Source organism: Phacochoerus africanus, chromosome 4, assembly GCF_016906955.1.
Source record: "Phacochoerus africanus isolate WHEZ1 chromosome 4, ROS_Pafr_v1, whole genome shotgun sequence".
Classification (NCBI taxonomy): Eukaryota; Metazoa; Chordata; class Mammalia; order Artiodactyla; family Suidae; genus Phacochoerus; species Phacochoerus africanus.
In genome coordinates this window covers 82,222,765-82,239,515 of record NC_062547.1, presented here as the reverse complement: position 1 = coordinate 82,239,515, position 16,751 = coordinate 82,222,765, and the positions used below count along the sequence as shown (strand labels likewise).

The 16,751-nt window shown below is 37.4% G+C and overlaps 1 protein-coding gene and 1 non-coding gene across 3 annotated transcripts in view; both read right to left on the bottom strand.

Annotated features, from left to right (window-relative positions):
• The window catches only part of FCHO2 (FCH and mu domain containing endocytic adaptor 2), a 131,366-nt gene that overhangs the window by 84,645 nt on the left and 29,970 nt on the right, over window positions 1-16,751 (bottom strand). For both annotated transcript variants that reach the window (XM_047778081.1, XM_047778082.1), the window contains exons 3-6: window positions 16,073-16,147; window positions 10,603-10,744; window positions 10,359-10,511; window positions 1,408-1,512 (exon numbers count right to left, since the gene is read on the bottom strand). In XM_047778081.1, the coding sequence (XP_047634037.1) occupies window positions 1,408-1,512; window positions 10,359-10,511; window positions 10,603-10,744; window positions 16,073-16,147 (475 nt within the window). The remainder of the gene's footprint in view (window positions 1-1,407; window positions 1,513-10,358; window positions 10,512-10,602; window positions 10,745-16,072; window positions 16,148-16,751) is intronic.
• On the bottom strand, window positions 15,659-15,795 carry LOC125126597 (small nucleolar RNA SNORA21). Its single transcript, XR_007134702.1, has one exon. It is a non-coding gene; the product is annotated as a small nucleolar RNA SNORA21 (small nucleolar RNA).

Sequence of the window (16,751 nt, the reverse complement as noted above, 5' to 3'; positions counted from 1 at the left end):
TTCTCTGTCACCTCAGCATACCCATTCTATCCTCTCTGACACAGTAAAAAAAATTTATGGTGTTAGATGGTGCTAAGGAGAAAAATAAAACAAGAAAAGAAGACAAGAGGTAGGAGTAGGAAGTTTGGGGTATGATTCATAAAAGGCACCTTTCTTAAATCTAGACCTTTAATTAAGGCTCTAGGAACATCAAATTGAATGTAACTTATCCCAAGCTGATGAAAGACAGACTTTTTATTGTCTGCCTTTCATTACTAAAATCAAAGTGCTATGAAAACAAAGATTCTTGATAATTTTGTTAACTGCTATATCCTCAGCACTGAGTCATTTCCAGTTTCTTCTTAGGCAGAGATCCAACTTTAAAAGCCCGTACATAGGAGTTCCTTAGTGGCTAAGGACTCAGCTTTGTCATGGCTGTGGCGTAGGTTCAATCCCCGGCCCAGGAACTTCTTCAAGCTGAGGGCATAGCCAAATAAAATGAAATAAAACCCATTCATTAGACTAAAAATCAGTAATGTCTTCATCATCTACCAATGTCCTCATTTTCTCAATATTCTATTTTTTTTTTTTTTTTGTCGTTTTAGGGCCACACCCGAGGCATATGGAGGTTCCCAGGCTAGGGGTCTAATAGGAGCTACAGCTGCTGGCCTACATCGCAGACACAGCAACACCAGATCCAAGCCGTGTCTACGACCTACATCACAGCTCATGGCAATGCCAGATCCTTAACTCACTGAGCGAGGCCAGGGATTGAACCCACAACCTCATGGTTCCTAGTCAGATTCCTTTCCACTGCACCATGTCTGGAACTCCTTGATATTCTTTAAACATTCTCTTCTAGTCTATCTGAATAAACCTTTATGATATTTTAATTGCTGATTGGTCTTCAATCTCCAAAACAAGATATGTATTTTTAAAACAGCATTATTACAACATCGAGATTGTACATTTTAACATTTCTGAATAATAAAAAATTTTACAACAAAAATTACTTCATATAAGTAATTTTAACATTTTACATTGTAAAATGTTAAATTTTAACATTTCTGAATAATAAAAAATTGTAGTAATAAAATTGTACGTTTAACATTTCTGAATGTAAAATGTTAAATTTTAACATTTCTGAATAATTAAAAAATTGTAATAAAATATTAATTGTAATAATAAAATTGTACATTTTAACATTTCTGAATAATAAAAACTGTAATAATAAAATATTAATTGTAATAATAAAATTGTACATTTTAACATTTCTGAATAATAAAAACTGTAATAAAATATTAATTGTAATAATAAAATTGTACATTTTAACATTTCTGAATAATAAAAAATTTTACAACAAAAATTACTTATATGAAGACAAAACAAAAAATTCTGTTTGAGATTTAAAGTGTTAAAAATACCAACCTGCGCTGTTTCTGTCATTTTCTGTTCAAAATCTGCTTTTGCTAATGCATATTTTTCCACATAGAGTTTATAGGTATCTGTAGCTTTCTTAGATTTAATAGCTGCCTGTAATATAAGACAAAAACATTTTGAACTACATAAAATATTTGTTTCCTGATTATGAGTTAATAAGAAATAATAACTTAAGTGTATTTTAAGATGACCTCTGTTGAGTTCAAGATAACTAACTTTAAAACTTTTTTTTCCAAGTCCTCTTTAGTAATATTTTTTGACATGGACACACAATAATGCAGAAATTAAATGCCAATTCTAACTGATAGAATGTGCTTTAAAAAGTTGAAATACTCTCATTTTATATGTCAGAGTAAGATCACACGACCACATTAGTACAGTTTTACTAAAAATCCAATGAACAAAAATGTGACAATACTATCAGAATATGCCTGACACCTCCTTATACACCTTTGAGTCTTCCTTCCTTCCACAACAGATAATCCATTTAATTCCTGATCAGTGACTAGAAAGCTACCTAAAAGCTGAAAAATGTCAGTTTTCCTTGATGCTCCTCAGTTTCCATTAAGCTCCAGAAAATCTATAATTTGTTTTTTAATCATTGCCTATTTTTCAAGACTTCTATTTTTTAACTGTTCCTGCAATATTACAGTTCTATTTTTATCAAAGTTACTTTTCAATAAAAATTTAACAATATGTTGTTTGTTTTGTTTTTTGCTTTTCAGGGCCCCACCGAGGCATATAGAGGTTCTCAGGCTAGGGGTCTAGTTGAGCTACAGCTGCCGGCCTACATCACAGCCACAGCAAAGCCAAATCCAAGCCATGTCTGTGACCTACACCATACCTCATGGCAACGCCAGATCCTTAACCCACTGAGTGAGGCCAGGGATTGAACTTGCAACCTCATGGTTCCAAGTCGGATTCGTTAACCACAGGAACTCCAACCTTAACAGTATGTTAAAAATTACACAGTCAAGGAGTTCCCGTCGTGGAGCAGTGGTTAACGAATCCGACTAGGAACCATGAGGTGGCAGGTTTGGTCCCTGCCCTTGCTCAGTGGGTTAACGATCCGGAGTTGCCGTGAGCTGTGGTGTAGGTTGCAGACGTGGCTCGGATCCCGCGTTGCTGTGGCTCTGGCGTAGGCCGGTGGCTACAGCTCCGATTCAACCCCTAGCCTGGGAACCTCCATATGCCGCGGGAGCGGCCCAAGAAATAGCAACAACAACAGACAAAAGACCAAAAAAAAAAAAAAAAGATGTGGTATATATACACAACGGAATACTACTTGGCCATAAAAAAGGACAAAATAATGCCACTTGCGGGTACAAGGATGGAACTAGAGATTCTCATGCTAAGTGAAGCAAGTCAGAAAGAGAATACAAATACCATGTGATATCACTATATTATATGTGTAATCTAAAATATGGCACAAATGAACCTATCTACAGAATAGAAACAAACTCATGGACATAGAGAACAGACTTGTTGCCAAGGTGGGAGTGGGAATGGACTGGTAGTTTGGGGTTAGTAGATGCAAACTATTGTATATGGAGTGGATAAGCAATGAGATCCTGCTGTATAGCAAAGGGAACTATATCCAAACAGTTGTGATGGAATGTGATGGAAGATATATGAGAAAAAGAATGTGTGTGTATATATATATATATGTGTGTGTGTGTGTGTATATATATATGTATGTATAACTGAGTCACTTTGCTGTACAGCAGAAATTGACAAAACATTGTAAATCAACTATAATAAAAAATTGTAAATTTTTTCATATTTTTGCCTTATAACTTATGTCAACTATTGATAAGGCCATGAGCTGTGATCACTCCTAGAAATATCTGCAATCTGAAAGGAAATTCATAAAAAATGTGAAAGTCCCCCCAAATACAATGATTACATCCACCCTTTTAAAAGTAATTTATTTCATGAGATCTTTCCTGTTTTTTCAGAGGTTTTACACAAAACAATTCCCCTTCCAGAGTTCCCATCATGACTCACTCAGTGGTTATCAAATCCAACTAGGAACCATGAGGTTGTGGGTTCGATCCCTGGCCTCGCTCAGCGAGTTAAGGATCCGGCATTGCCGTGAGCTGTGGTGTAGGTTGCAGACGTGGCTCGGATCCGGTGTTGCTGTGGCTGTGGCGGAGGCCGGCGGCTTCAGCTCCTATTAGACCCCTAGCCTGGGAACCTCCACATGCTGCGGGTGCAGCCCTAAAAAGACAAAAGAAAAAAAAATTCACCTTCTCTATTTACTTTTTTTTTTGTCTTTTTGCCTTTTCTAGGGCAGCTCCCATGGCATATGGAGATTCCCAGGCTAGGGGTCTAATTGAAGACATAGCCACCAGCCTATGCCAGAGCCATAGCTACTCGGGATCCCAGCCACGTTTGCAACCTACACCACAACTCACGGCAATGCCGGATCTTTAACCCACTGAGCAAAGCCAGGGATCGAACCCGCAACCTCATGGTTCCTAGTTGGATTCGTTAACCACTGAGCCACGATGGGAGCTCCTGTATTTACCATTAAAACTTTTCTCTATAGCCTCATTTCTGCACTATTCAATAAGTCTTAGCTTCCCCAAAAGAAGGCAGCTTCTTGAAGATAGAAGATAATAATTTAGCCTTTTTAATCTATATAACATCTAGCATTATGACAGGCACATGGTAGAAACTAAAACATTTATTTACTATAGCACACAAATTCATAATCCAGTAGTCAGAAAATATGTGAATAAACCATTTAAAACAGGGAAGAACTGATTTCTATAGCCTGTATTTAAAATAAACTATCATTTTATTATATTAATAAAGAGGAAAAGTTCAAATAATATTTTGCTATAAAGATGATTTTTCCAAGTAAACACATATACTGTATCATGGATAGACAATACAAAGGTTTCTCACTTATAAGAAAAGAAGAAAGAAGATACCCTTAACAAGTTCTAATGAATTTTTTTGTATCAGCTCTCACTCTTTAAAGGTAAAAATAATATGTCAATAAGGAAATTACATACCAACTTAAAGAAGCATCTTAGAAAACTGACAAAAGTAGTACTAGTTATTAATAAAGGGATAATTTTTTAAGAGTTTACTGACTCACAAAGTATTTTAAAGTAATGACAAAAATAGAAAAAAAAAGACATAAAGTAATGACAAAAATAAATTTAAAGAAAACTAAGGGTATCCCATATAAGGACAGAGAGACAATTTTAGAATGTATTTGTACTGGAAATACCTATATTTTTTGAAAGCAATAATTATCTCCCACAGGAAACAACTATACAGCAATACTCAGTTAAGTCAAAATGAATTTTTAAATAATGCATCTGCTTAGTAAAACTGTAGAATTCTTAGAGTAGAATCTCAGAAACTAAATGTCCCAGTAATAACAAACTTGACCACTTTTGTAAAGTCATTATTAAAAGGGAAGCCAGAGCAGCTGTTCTCAAATGAGGAAATTATGCTTTAAAAGCAAGAGCTACATTTCTTCTCATAAATAAAAGACTTTTAACTTTAATCAATTACCTATTGATAATGAAATAAATTCTACATTTTATTAATTTCCTTATCATTATAAATACATAATATATTTATAAACAGATATATTACTGTTATACCAACAGAATACAGTACAATTATGTACTATATATAGATATACTAACAGAAATATTTAAGTGTCTATGATTTTTACAGTAAAATCCAATGAATCAAATATATACATATAAAAAAGTACTTAATCACAGTCCACAAATATGAGTAAGTTCTAAATGGTGCTTTATAAAAATGAGGGTTTGGAACAAAGATAAGCAGCACACCATGTCATAATAGCCAATTAGTATTTATGTTTTCAAGTTCACCAAAGGAAAAACGGTTGAAAGATCTATGATTAAAACAAAAAACACACAAACTAGGAGTTCCAATTGTGGCTCAGCAGATTAAGAACCTGACTAGTATCTCTGAGGATGCAGGTTCAATCCCTGGCCTCGTTCAGTGGGTGAAGCACTGGTTGTTGCTGAAAGCTGGGGCACAGGTCGCAGATGCAGCTCGAATCCCAGGTTGTCATGGCTATGATGCAGACAGGCAGCTGCAGCTCTGATTCGACCCCTAGCTCCAGGAACTTCTATATGCCGCACATGCAGCCATAAAAAGAAAATAAAAATAAAAAATAAATCTACATTCATGTTAATTAAAAAGCTATTATAGGCTTTTTAATTAAGATGAATAAATTATTACAAATAAATTATAATTAGACTTGCATTTCAATATATATAAATCAGAGACCTACTACAGACCTAGTATCACAAGCAAAAATATCACTGAGCAGAACAATTAGAAAAAAGCACCCTTTCCTCTTCTTTTTGCTGATTTAGAAGATTTAGACTATACTTCTATTCTCTCTCTCTCTTTTTTTTTTTTTTTGCTTTTTAGGGCCACACCCACAGCATATGCAGGTCCCCAGGCTAGGGGTCGAATCTGAGCTGCAGCTGCTGGCCACAGCCACGCCACATCTGAGCCACAGCTCATGTTTTTTCCCCACATAATATTACCTTCAATGTCGCCAAGAGAATTATTGACAGAGCATTTCTTTTTTTTTTTTTTTGGCTTTTTAGGGTGAAACCTGTGACATATGGAAGTTCCCAGGCTAGGGGTTAAATCAGAGCTGTAGCTGCCTGCCTCCTCCACAGCTGCAATAATGCTGGATCCGAGCCATGTCTGCAACCTACACTACAGCTCATGGCAACCAGATCCTTAACCCACTGGGCAAGGCCAGGGATCAAACCCACATCCTCATGGTTACTAGTTGGATTCGTTTCCACTGCACCACAAAGGCAACTCCCAATGGAGCATTTCTTAAACTGCTTCACTATTATCTCCAAATCTTCTTCCAAACACTGGTTGCCCACATTTTCTTGATCTTACCAGATCTCAACAAAAGGTTTTCACACAACAATCAGAACTATTCCTTCCTCAAATGGTCTTAGGGAGTTCCTGCTGTGGCTGAGCCAGTTAGGAACCCAAGCAGTATCCATGAGGATTTGAGTTCGATCCCTGGCCTCACTCAGTGGGTTAAGGATCCTCAGTTGCTGTGGCTGTGGTATAGGCCGGCAGCTGCAATTCCAATTCAACACCTTGCCTGGGAATTTCCATATGCTGCAGGTTCCACCCTAAAAAGCAAAAACAAAAACAAATCAAATCATCTTAAAGTGGTCTGTTAATTGAAACATCAAAGCGTTGCAGTTGTCCAATCATGCCACCAGGTATGTAACAACCAAGGTCACAGGAGCAGTGAAACCACACCACAAATGCCACCTTACCCACAGTGACTCAACTGATAGCGTCAATTGAAGATGCATTCTGATTTCAGAAATATGAGACAAAAGATAGACCTGATAGCTTTTAATATTTTCTTTTTCTCTGGTGTCTTAGCCTGAATTTACCTTTATTTAACCTCCTTTTTTTGTTGGTTTTTTTTTTCTTTTTGCCATTTCTTGGGCCGCTCCCGCAGCAGATGGAGGTTCCCAGGCTAGGGGTCAAATCGGAGCTGTAGCCACCAGCCTACGCCAGAGCCACAGCAACGCGGGATCCGAGCCGCGTCTGCAACCTACACCACAGCTCACGGCAACGCCGGATCGTTAACCCACTCAGCAAGGCCAGGGACCGAACCCACAACCTCATGGTTCCTAGTCGGATTCGTTAACCACTGCGCCACGACGGGAACTCCTAACCTCCTTTTTTTTATTTTACTTTTTAGGGCCACACCTGCAGCAGATGGAGGTTCCCAGGCTAGGGGTTGAATTGGAGCCATAGCTGCCAGCTTACGCCACAGCCATAGCAACGCAGGATCCGAGCTGAGTCTGCAACCTACATCACAGCTCACAGCAATGCCGGATGCTTAAGTCTGAGCAAGGCCAGAGATCGAACCCGAAACCTCATGGGTCCTAGCTCGATTCGTTTACACTGTGCCATGACGCGAACTCCGATTTAACCTTCTTAATACCAACAATGTACTTTCAATCTGAGAACTTCTGAATTTCTTTAATACTGAAAAATTCTGATCTGTTAACTCTTCAAATAGTACCTGTCTACTATCCTCTTCATTTTCTTCTTCTGAAATCCACAGCAGATATATCTTGGTAACCTTTACTTCTATGCACTGTTCTGGGCGAGTTTCCTTAGCATTACCTTCCAAACTCAGTCTTTCTTTAAAGACTCAAGACAAGTCTAAAGTTTGCCTTCTTTTTCAGCTGCACTGATGGCATATGAAAGTTCCCAGGCTAGGGATCAAATCTGAACCAGAGATGCCACCTAAGCCACAGCTGCAGCAATACCAGATCCTTAACCCACTGCACTGGGCCAGGGATGGAACTGGCAACACTGCAGAGACAAGCTGGGTCATTAACCCACTGTACCACAGAGGTAACGTCTTCAATGATAACTTTTTTTTAATTTTCGATAACCACGTATTTCATCATAAGTCTTCTAACTAGCTGTTTTCTCACTTACTAGATCATGTTTCATTATACCTCTTTTCAGTTTATATTCATTTACATCTCTGAACATCCTCAACATACATGAATGTTTTTTATTATCTGCTTTATAAAATTAAATTTTATTTGGAGCAAATACTCTAATTATTCAATTTATTGCCATCTGTCTTAGTAGAAATATCTTCTCCTTTTCAAAAGTTTTATGTCACTTTGGTTTTACAAAAGAATTACATTAGCACCTATTTTCATTAACTGAAAAAAATCCAAAGATTTTTCACTTTTACAAAAAAGGTGAAAAGTGGAGTTCTTGGCATGGCTCAGTGGAAACAAACCTGACTAGCATCCATGAGGACACAGGTTTAATCCCTGGCCTCACTCAGTGGATTAAGGATCCAGCATTGCTGTGAGCTGTGGTGTAGGTTACAGATTCAGTTCAGATCCCGTGTTGCTATGGCTGTGGCACAGACTGGCAGCTACAGCTCTGATTTGACCCCTAGCCTGGGAACCTCCATATGCTGGTATGGCCCTAAAAAGATCCAAAAAAAAAAGGTGAAAAGTAAAAATAGCATTGGGCATTTGTTTTGCAGGAGCCATTACAAAGGTAGAGCACACTCTGACAATAGTATAGTGAGAGTGTTACCACCAAGCTCCCTCCCAGAACCTACACTAAGCATCTCAGCATCAGCCTCCATAGCTTTGAACTGTGTCTGTGAGCATTTTCGCTTTATCTTATTGTGTGTGTGGTCATTAACAAAATGTGTTCTAAAGTAACTGCTTCTCTGCTTACACCACTCTGGCTTTAAAAGGTTTCACAGGAACCCTCTACTGTTGGATGGCAGGGGAAACCTATATTAGATTTTCTTAAGATATGCTCTAGATTTTTGGCTCTTAGCTCATTTCAGGTGAGAGGTTTCTTGTCCCCTGCCCCTCCTCTCTCCATCAGTGCTGCTGGAAAGTTCTATAGAACACAAAGTAAACATCGTCTCCTAGAATTGTGTTACCTTCTATCCTTTCTGTACACATATTCCCATCTAGCAGTTTTCAGGTTATCTCCTGCCAGCCCTCCAGGGCCCCAGTTTATTATCAGTCTTATAACGGTAGCTTTTGAATACTTCCCTGGAAGAATATTGGGGATATGATCAAAAAAGTCATGAATTGGTTCCTTGGCCTGACTGCTAATTAGAATGGTGTTTTTAAGGCTCCAACTTCCAAAAATGCTTAACTTAACTTAGGACTTTAGGTCCAACAAGGCTGCATAATCAACCTAAACATTCCCCTCTGGGTTTCCCTATGTCTGGTTCACAAAGATAATAGTCTTCTTTTTGGACCAAGTTATTTTATTTTTCCTTTTTACATTTTATTGATAATTGCTGTGTCTGGAATGAAGAATGTTTTAATATCACGAACTTACTGTGCCTCATCTTTTACCTTCTCTCAATTTTTATTTATTGTACAAAACACTAAAGGAAACATATTACCCCTAATTCCATCGACTGTTTTGATTTTCCTGTATTCTCTTCTAATTTTTACCCAAATATGTATACTTTTATAATTATTATAATTGCAATAAAGATAAAATTTGCTTTTTTTTTCTTTTACTGGATACTTCAAATACTCTACAAAGCTTTAAAAATTATCACTCCCTATGGCTGGTTCCTAAATGATATATACCACATGAAACAAGTGGATGGTTAACCTGTTTTAAAAGGGGAGAAAAAAAAATCTTTCAATTAAAATGAGAGTTGGGGAAAGGGTTGTGGTTCACCACAATACTACATACATGTGCTCAGAGTCAGCAATAAATCACCCACAACATATATTTAAAGCTTACCCTCAAGTATCTATTGCCTTTCTAAATATACCAAGGCCTTACTTCAAAAATTTTTAACCTCATTATTATTTCTTATACCAAGCCATACCTCATCAATTATCTTTTAAAAATATCCTGCAGGGGTGCACTGGGAGTCTGAGGTTAGCAGATGCAAACTATTACATTTGGAGCAGATAAGCAAGGAGATCCTGCTGTATAGCAAGGAAACTGTATCTAGTCACTTGCGATGGAACATGATGGAGGATAATGTAAGAAAAAGAATGTCACTTTGCTGCACAGCAGAAGTTTACAGTACATTGTAAATAAACTATAATAGAAAAAAAAATCCTACCAAAAAAATAATAAATTAAAAAAACAAAAGTAAAAATATCCGTAAATGTATTACTAACAAAGAAATCATTCCTTTTTGTGTATTTGCTAATGAATTTACCACACATGACATATTCTGCAAACCTACTTTTGCTTCACTTAGGTAAATCACTAACACTCAGAAGCCAGAAGCACAGCGACCTCATCTTTAATATAAGATTATTATTAAGTGTTTGAAGATTAAATGCAGTCTCACATTTGAAAATGCTTTGAAACCACAGACACATTTTTATTACTATTACCTTTTCTATTTCCCTTTGTGTAGCTCCTTCCTTTTTCAAACGTTCCTGTTCTACACACTTGGCATTGTAATTTTCCTTGGATTTCTGGAGGGCCTGAGTTATGCTCTGAATGGTTTGAACAGCTTCCAGAGTTCCTGCAACTTCTTCTTTAGTCTGTTTGGTATGAAATGATTCATCAAAATGACAGAACTACCAAGCATTCAAAATCTGACCAGTCAATCCTTTAATAAGAAAAAACTGATACCTTTTTATGTGATTTTACTTGTTCTTCTCCATACTTCTGAACTTCTTTTATTAATTCTTGTAATTTTCTTACAAGATCCAAGTGACAGTTTGCTAATTTCTCTGTAGATGTTTTGAACACATCCCACACTGGTGCAAATGTTCTAAAGAAAAGAAAACATGGGAAGAATTTACTAAAAGGAAAAAAAAAGCTTAAGGCTGCAAAATAAAACCAAGGAAAATAATGTCAATCAGCAATTTTAATTAAGCAAAAGATGAGATTAAAATAAATCACAAATGAAATGGCTGACACCCTGACCTTGATTTTCTTAATCCTTGGCTAATTATTTAAAATATTTTCAGGCAGTTCTCTGTCGTCCTGGCCAGTGGTTAATGAATCCGACTAGGAACCATGAAGTTGCAGGTTCGATCCCTGGCCTTGCTCAGTGGGTTAAGGATCTGGCATTGCCATGAGCTGTGGTGTAGGTTGCAGACATGGCTTGGATCCCACGTTGCTGTGGCTCTGGCATAGGCTGGCAGCTGTAGCTCTGATCAGACCCCTAGCCTGGGAACCTCCATATGCCGCAGGTGCGGTCCTAGAAAAGACTAAATAAATAAATAAATAAATAAATAAATAAATAAAAATTTTAAAAATAAAATATTTTCAGATCCACATACACAGAAATGAGTTAACTCATATTACAGGTCTAGCCATGACCGTCTCTTAATTATATCATGTCATTTACTGAGTTGATCTGGTTATTTAGATTTGTATCAGAAGCCTTTGTAATCATTGTCTATTGCCTAAAACTAACTTATTATCAAATCTCAATTTCAGACTTCTTAATGTTCCATTTAAAATGCTTCATCAAATATAAAGGAGGGAGTTCCCACTGTGGCTCGGGGGTTAAGAATCCAACTAGTATCCATGAGGATACATGTTCAATCCCTGGCCTCACTCATTGGATTAAGGATCCAGAGACGCCACAAGCTGCAGTGCAGGTCTCGGATGCAGCATGGATCTGGCAATGCCCCATCTGGCACTGCCATGGCTGTGGCTTAGGCTGGCAGCTGCAGCTCCAATTCGACCCCTAGCCTGAGAACCTCCATATGCCATGCGTGTGGCTCTAAAAAGACAATAAATAAATAAATAAATAAATAAATGAATGAATGAATGAATGTTTATTCTTCAGGAGGAATAAATTGATAAATTGGGAGAATGGGGTTGGCACATGTGCACTGCTATATATAGGGTAGATGACTAACAGGGACCTACTGTATAGCACAGGGAGGCCTACTCAATGTTCTGTAATAGCCTATAAAGGAAAAAAGAATGGATATATGCATAACGGACTCACTTTGCTGTAAGCCTGAACTACTACTATAACACTGTACATCAACTATACCCCAAAAAAGGTTTTTTTAAAAATATTTCATGATAAAAATAGATAAAAGTTCCTCTGATTTTAAACATGCAAAAGTCAAATTTGCACATGATTTTTTAAGTGTCTTCATTATTAAAATTTATTTAAGAATTATTTAAAAACTGCTATAGGTGGAGTTCCCATTGTGACCCAGCGGGGTTAAGAACACAGACAGCACAGTATCTGTGTGGATGTAGCTCAATCCTTGGCCTCACTAAGTGGGTTAAGGATCTGGCATTGTCAGAAGCTGCAGTTTAAGTGGCAGATGCGCCTGGAAGGCTGTGTTGCCATGGCTGTGGTATAGGTCAGCACTGCAGCTCTGATTCAACCACTAGCCTAGGAACTCCCATAAGCTACAAGTGCAGCCCTAACCCTAAATAAATAAATAAATAAATAAATAAAACTGCTACAGGAAACTTTGTTTCAGATTTTATCTGCGAACTTCAGCAAACATTAAAAGAATCCCCTTTCTACTATACTTGGTACAGAAGGTACTTTTCTACCACTTTTTCTCAACATCAAGAACTTAACATTTTCAGGAATTACCATCAAGAATTACCACATTATTATAACTTGGATAATACTCAGGATGTCAAAGGTTAGTTTAAACTAAGTCAATAGAGAATGACATAAGGACAATTGTATCTTAGCTTTTCTCAGGTAAGTCCTCAGATATTTTCAACAGCATTTGCTCTACTCTGTGATAAAAACAAAACAAACAGCAACAACGATCACTAAGGCAAGAGGGTAAAGAAAGAAATGTCCCTAATATGTACTCTGTGCCAATTACTGCATTTCCTTCCCAGAAGGAAAGCTAACTGACAACAATCATTTTAAGCAATAAATAACAAAAAAAGTTCAAAGAAGATAATTAAAATACTTAGGACTATTCTGATTAGATCTTACCTCACACTTTTAAAATCTAATCAGCACTAAATCTGGCAAATAGTTAGATGGAAAATTTCCAGAGGGGAAAAGAACACCTGAAAAGTATCCTAAGGTTTATTTACTCTGAAAGGGAAGTTCAACATAAGATTTCTTTAAATACAGCTTTTTTTGAGGAATTTCAATATTATCTTTTTTTTTTCTTTTGGATTTGTTGTTGTTGTCATCTTTTTAGGGCCATACCCAAGGTATACGGAAGTTCTCAGGCTACGGGTCAAATCAGAGCTACAGCCGCCGGCCTACACCACAGCCACAGCAGTGCAGGATCCGAGCCGCATCTGTCACCTACACCACAGCTCATGGCAACACTGGATCCTTAACCCACTGAGCAAGGGAATCAATACACATTAATGCATAATAAATAAGCACTAAGAAAGTAAACTGACAAATCCAAAATATGTTTAAATGCAACTGAATATACAAAGATTAAATTCAATTTCTTGTCTGAAATGCATCAGTAAACAAAAACATTTTAATATTTAAAGTCTATAATCTTAAGGGACAACAATAACACAAAAAATAAAGTACACATTCCAAAGACAGAAATATTATCAATAAATCTATTATAAGGAAACACCTATTTTTTTTTTCTATCTTCTACCTAGTAACTAAAAATAAACATTCCTATATTAAAACTATGGCCAAATGGTTTAGAGCTAGCTTCTGTTATTTCTGGACCTTCTACTGTGGTCAATAAAGAAGAAATTATGTTCTAGAAGAGGCATGTCTACATGGAGGAGTAAGAAACAGGAGGCTGTCAGAAAAGTGAGAAGAGAGAGAGAAAAAAGAACAAGGTTGTATTGGAGGAAGGAAGGCTTGGAGGACAACTGGGAGGAAAAAAAAAAAATAGCCATCAACTAAAGACTTCATTCTCCTGTAGGTGAAAAAGGTGGTAGTTCTCTAGGCTTCCTTGCTGGTACAGAGCTACAGAAGATCTTCTTGGTTGTGGTTTTAGCATTTATATAAACAGTGTCACCACCCTAAGGATGAAGTAAAAGTCCAACTCCTCTTTATCTGAGCCACAAAATAATAAGACTTTTGTTTTTAGGGGTTTTTTTTGCTATTTCTTGGGCCGCTCCTGCGGCATATGGAGGTTCCCAGGCTAGGGGTCCAATCGGAGCTGTAGCCACCGGCCTACGCCAGAGCCACAGCAACGCGGGATCCGAGCCACGCCTGCAACCTACACCACAGCTCACGGCAACACCGGATCATTAACCCACTGAGCAAGGGCAGGGACCAAACCCGCAACCTCATGGTTCCTAGTCGGATTCGTTAACCACTGCGCCACGACAGGAACTCCAGACTTTTGTTTAAACTCATTCAACTACACTAGAGAATACTTTCTTAAAAGTCATTCTTAACCAGTTTTTTATATCACAGAACCATCTGTGAATCTGATAACTGGTATAGACCCTCTTCACCAAAATCATGAAACAATACCTAATCAAAATCTTACATAAAATTTCAGGGGATTCACAGATTCATCAGAGTCTCAGATACAGCAGAATCTTTTACTAAATAACATTGTAAAAAAAATCTTTAGGAGTTCCCAATATGGTCAGCTAACATCCATGAGTATGCGGGTTCAATCCCTAGCCCCGTTCAGTGGGTTGAGGATCCAGCATTGCCATGAGCTGCAGTGTAGTTCGAAGATGCAGCTAGGATCCAGTGTTGCTGTGGCATAGGCAGTTGCCTACGGCTCCAATTCAGTCCCTAGCCTGGGAACTTTCATATGCCGTGGGTGTGGCCCTAAAAACAAAACAAAAAAAGAAACAAAAAAACGCACTTTATACATGTTAATCATTTTTAAATCTTAGTTAAAATGTAACATCTCCCCAGTTTTCCCCTGGGTGGCCAGGTGGTTAACGAACCAGAACCAACTAGTATCAATGATGACTCGGGTTCAATACCTGGCCTTGCTCAGTGAGTTAAAGATGCAGTGTTGCTATGAGCTGTGGTATAGGTCGCAGATACAGCTCAGATCCCCCATTGCTGTGGCTATGGCATAGGCCAGCAGCTGTAGCTCCAACCCCTAGCCTGGGAACCTCCATATGCTGCGTGTGTGGCCCTAAAAACAAAGACAAAAAATATATATATTAACATCTCCCCAATTTTTAATTAAGTCAGATTAAGTATTCCTTCCAGAGTTGTTATTATGCAAATCATATAATTACGGCTTTCCAGAGTTAGAGTATGACTATAAGCACATCTCATTTTAAATAGTTATTAATAATATTCATTCACTTTTCAAAGAACACATTTTCTGAGCACATACTTTTAAAACATTTAAGGATAGTCAATAAAATCATAAGCAACATTTTAATGCATTTTGATCATTTCAGTAATAATTTCAGTGAGCTTTTAAAGATCATTGTTCAACAGAATTTAAATGAAATTACAGAAAACCACAATAATGTGCGTAACACATAACATTTATTTATTTATTTGGTCACTGGTTACATTTATTTCTAAATTCTTTGTTCCTAGTTCATTACTGGCTTGTAAAAGTTTTGTTATAATGTTCAGTTTTGTTTTGTTTTGTTTTGTTTTAATGGTTGCACCTCCACATCCCCATTGGAGTTCCTGGGCCAGGGATTGAATCTGAGTCACAACTGTAACCTAAGCCACAGCTGGCGCTGGGCAAGAGGATTGAACCCGTAACTCCACAGCAACCTGAACCACTGCAGTCAGCTTTTTTTTTTTTCCTCACCTTGGCACACTACCAATTGAAGCAAAACAACACAACATGCTGCCGCTTCACCCAAAAGTAGTGTTTTCACTCTGCCCTTTCTTGACAGCTCAGTGGGTCATTATCAAAAGCCCCTCTGAGTGCTTTTAGAAAGGGGAACACATAAAATTTATAATCTCAAATTATACTACTGAATGACTGAGTTTAATAAAGGGGGAAAATGTTTCATTTACTTTGCATAAACTGATTCAGCGAGTTCAATTATATTTTCTATCAAGTCAAGAATATATTCATATATAGACATATTTTAAACAAATACATTATATACTATCATATTTATGAACTATTATACCCTTAAGGGGGACCTAAAATTCTCAAGATCTTTGCCTAAATCAACACACTGAAAGAGTTCTTCAAAGAAATTATTAACTCACCCAAGTTGTGAATAATTGCTTGCAGATTTTGCTAGTTTTGTCATTGACCTGGAGTATGCCTCTTCTATTGTAGCTCTGTTAAATCAAATTTCCATATTACAGCTCTTGTTTAATTACCAAACACACAGCAAAAAACATCAAAATACAGTTACAACTATAGAAACAAAAAGACACCTCAAAGTATATACTAAATGGTTTGTGGTCAGGAATTTCTGGCCTATCTTTAAATGCCCTTTGTGCACATCTACTTAAAGAACTAGTCTGGAAGTTCCCGATGTGGCTCAGTGGTTAACGAATCTGACTAGGAACCATGAGATTGCAGGTTCGATCCCTGCCCTTGCTCAGTGGGTTAAGGATCTGGCGTTGCAGTGAGCTGTGGTGTAGGTCGCAGACACGGCTCAGATCCCAAGTTGCTGTGGCTCTGTCATAGGCCAGCGGCTACAGCTCTAATTAGACCCCTAGCCTGGGAATCTCCATTTGCTGTGGGTGTGGCCCAAGACAAAAAAAAAAAAAAAAACTAGTGTGATACAGAACTAAAATAATTTACACCACCAAAAAAAACTTTAGTGAAGTCACTCTTTAGTACCAATGCTTATGTGAACAGGAAATACAAAAGTACTGCTCCTTGTATTCTCTCTATAAACTAATTCAGTAGGAAAGTCATTTGTGTTATTTACTT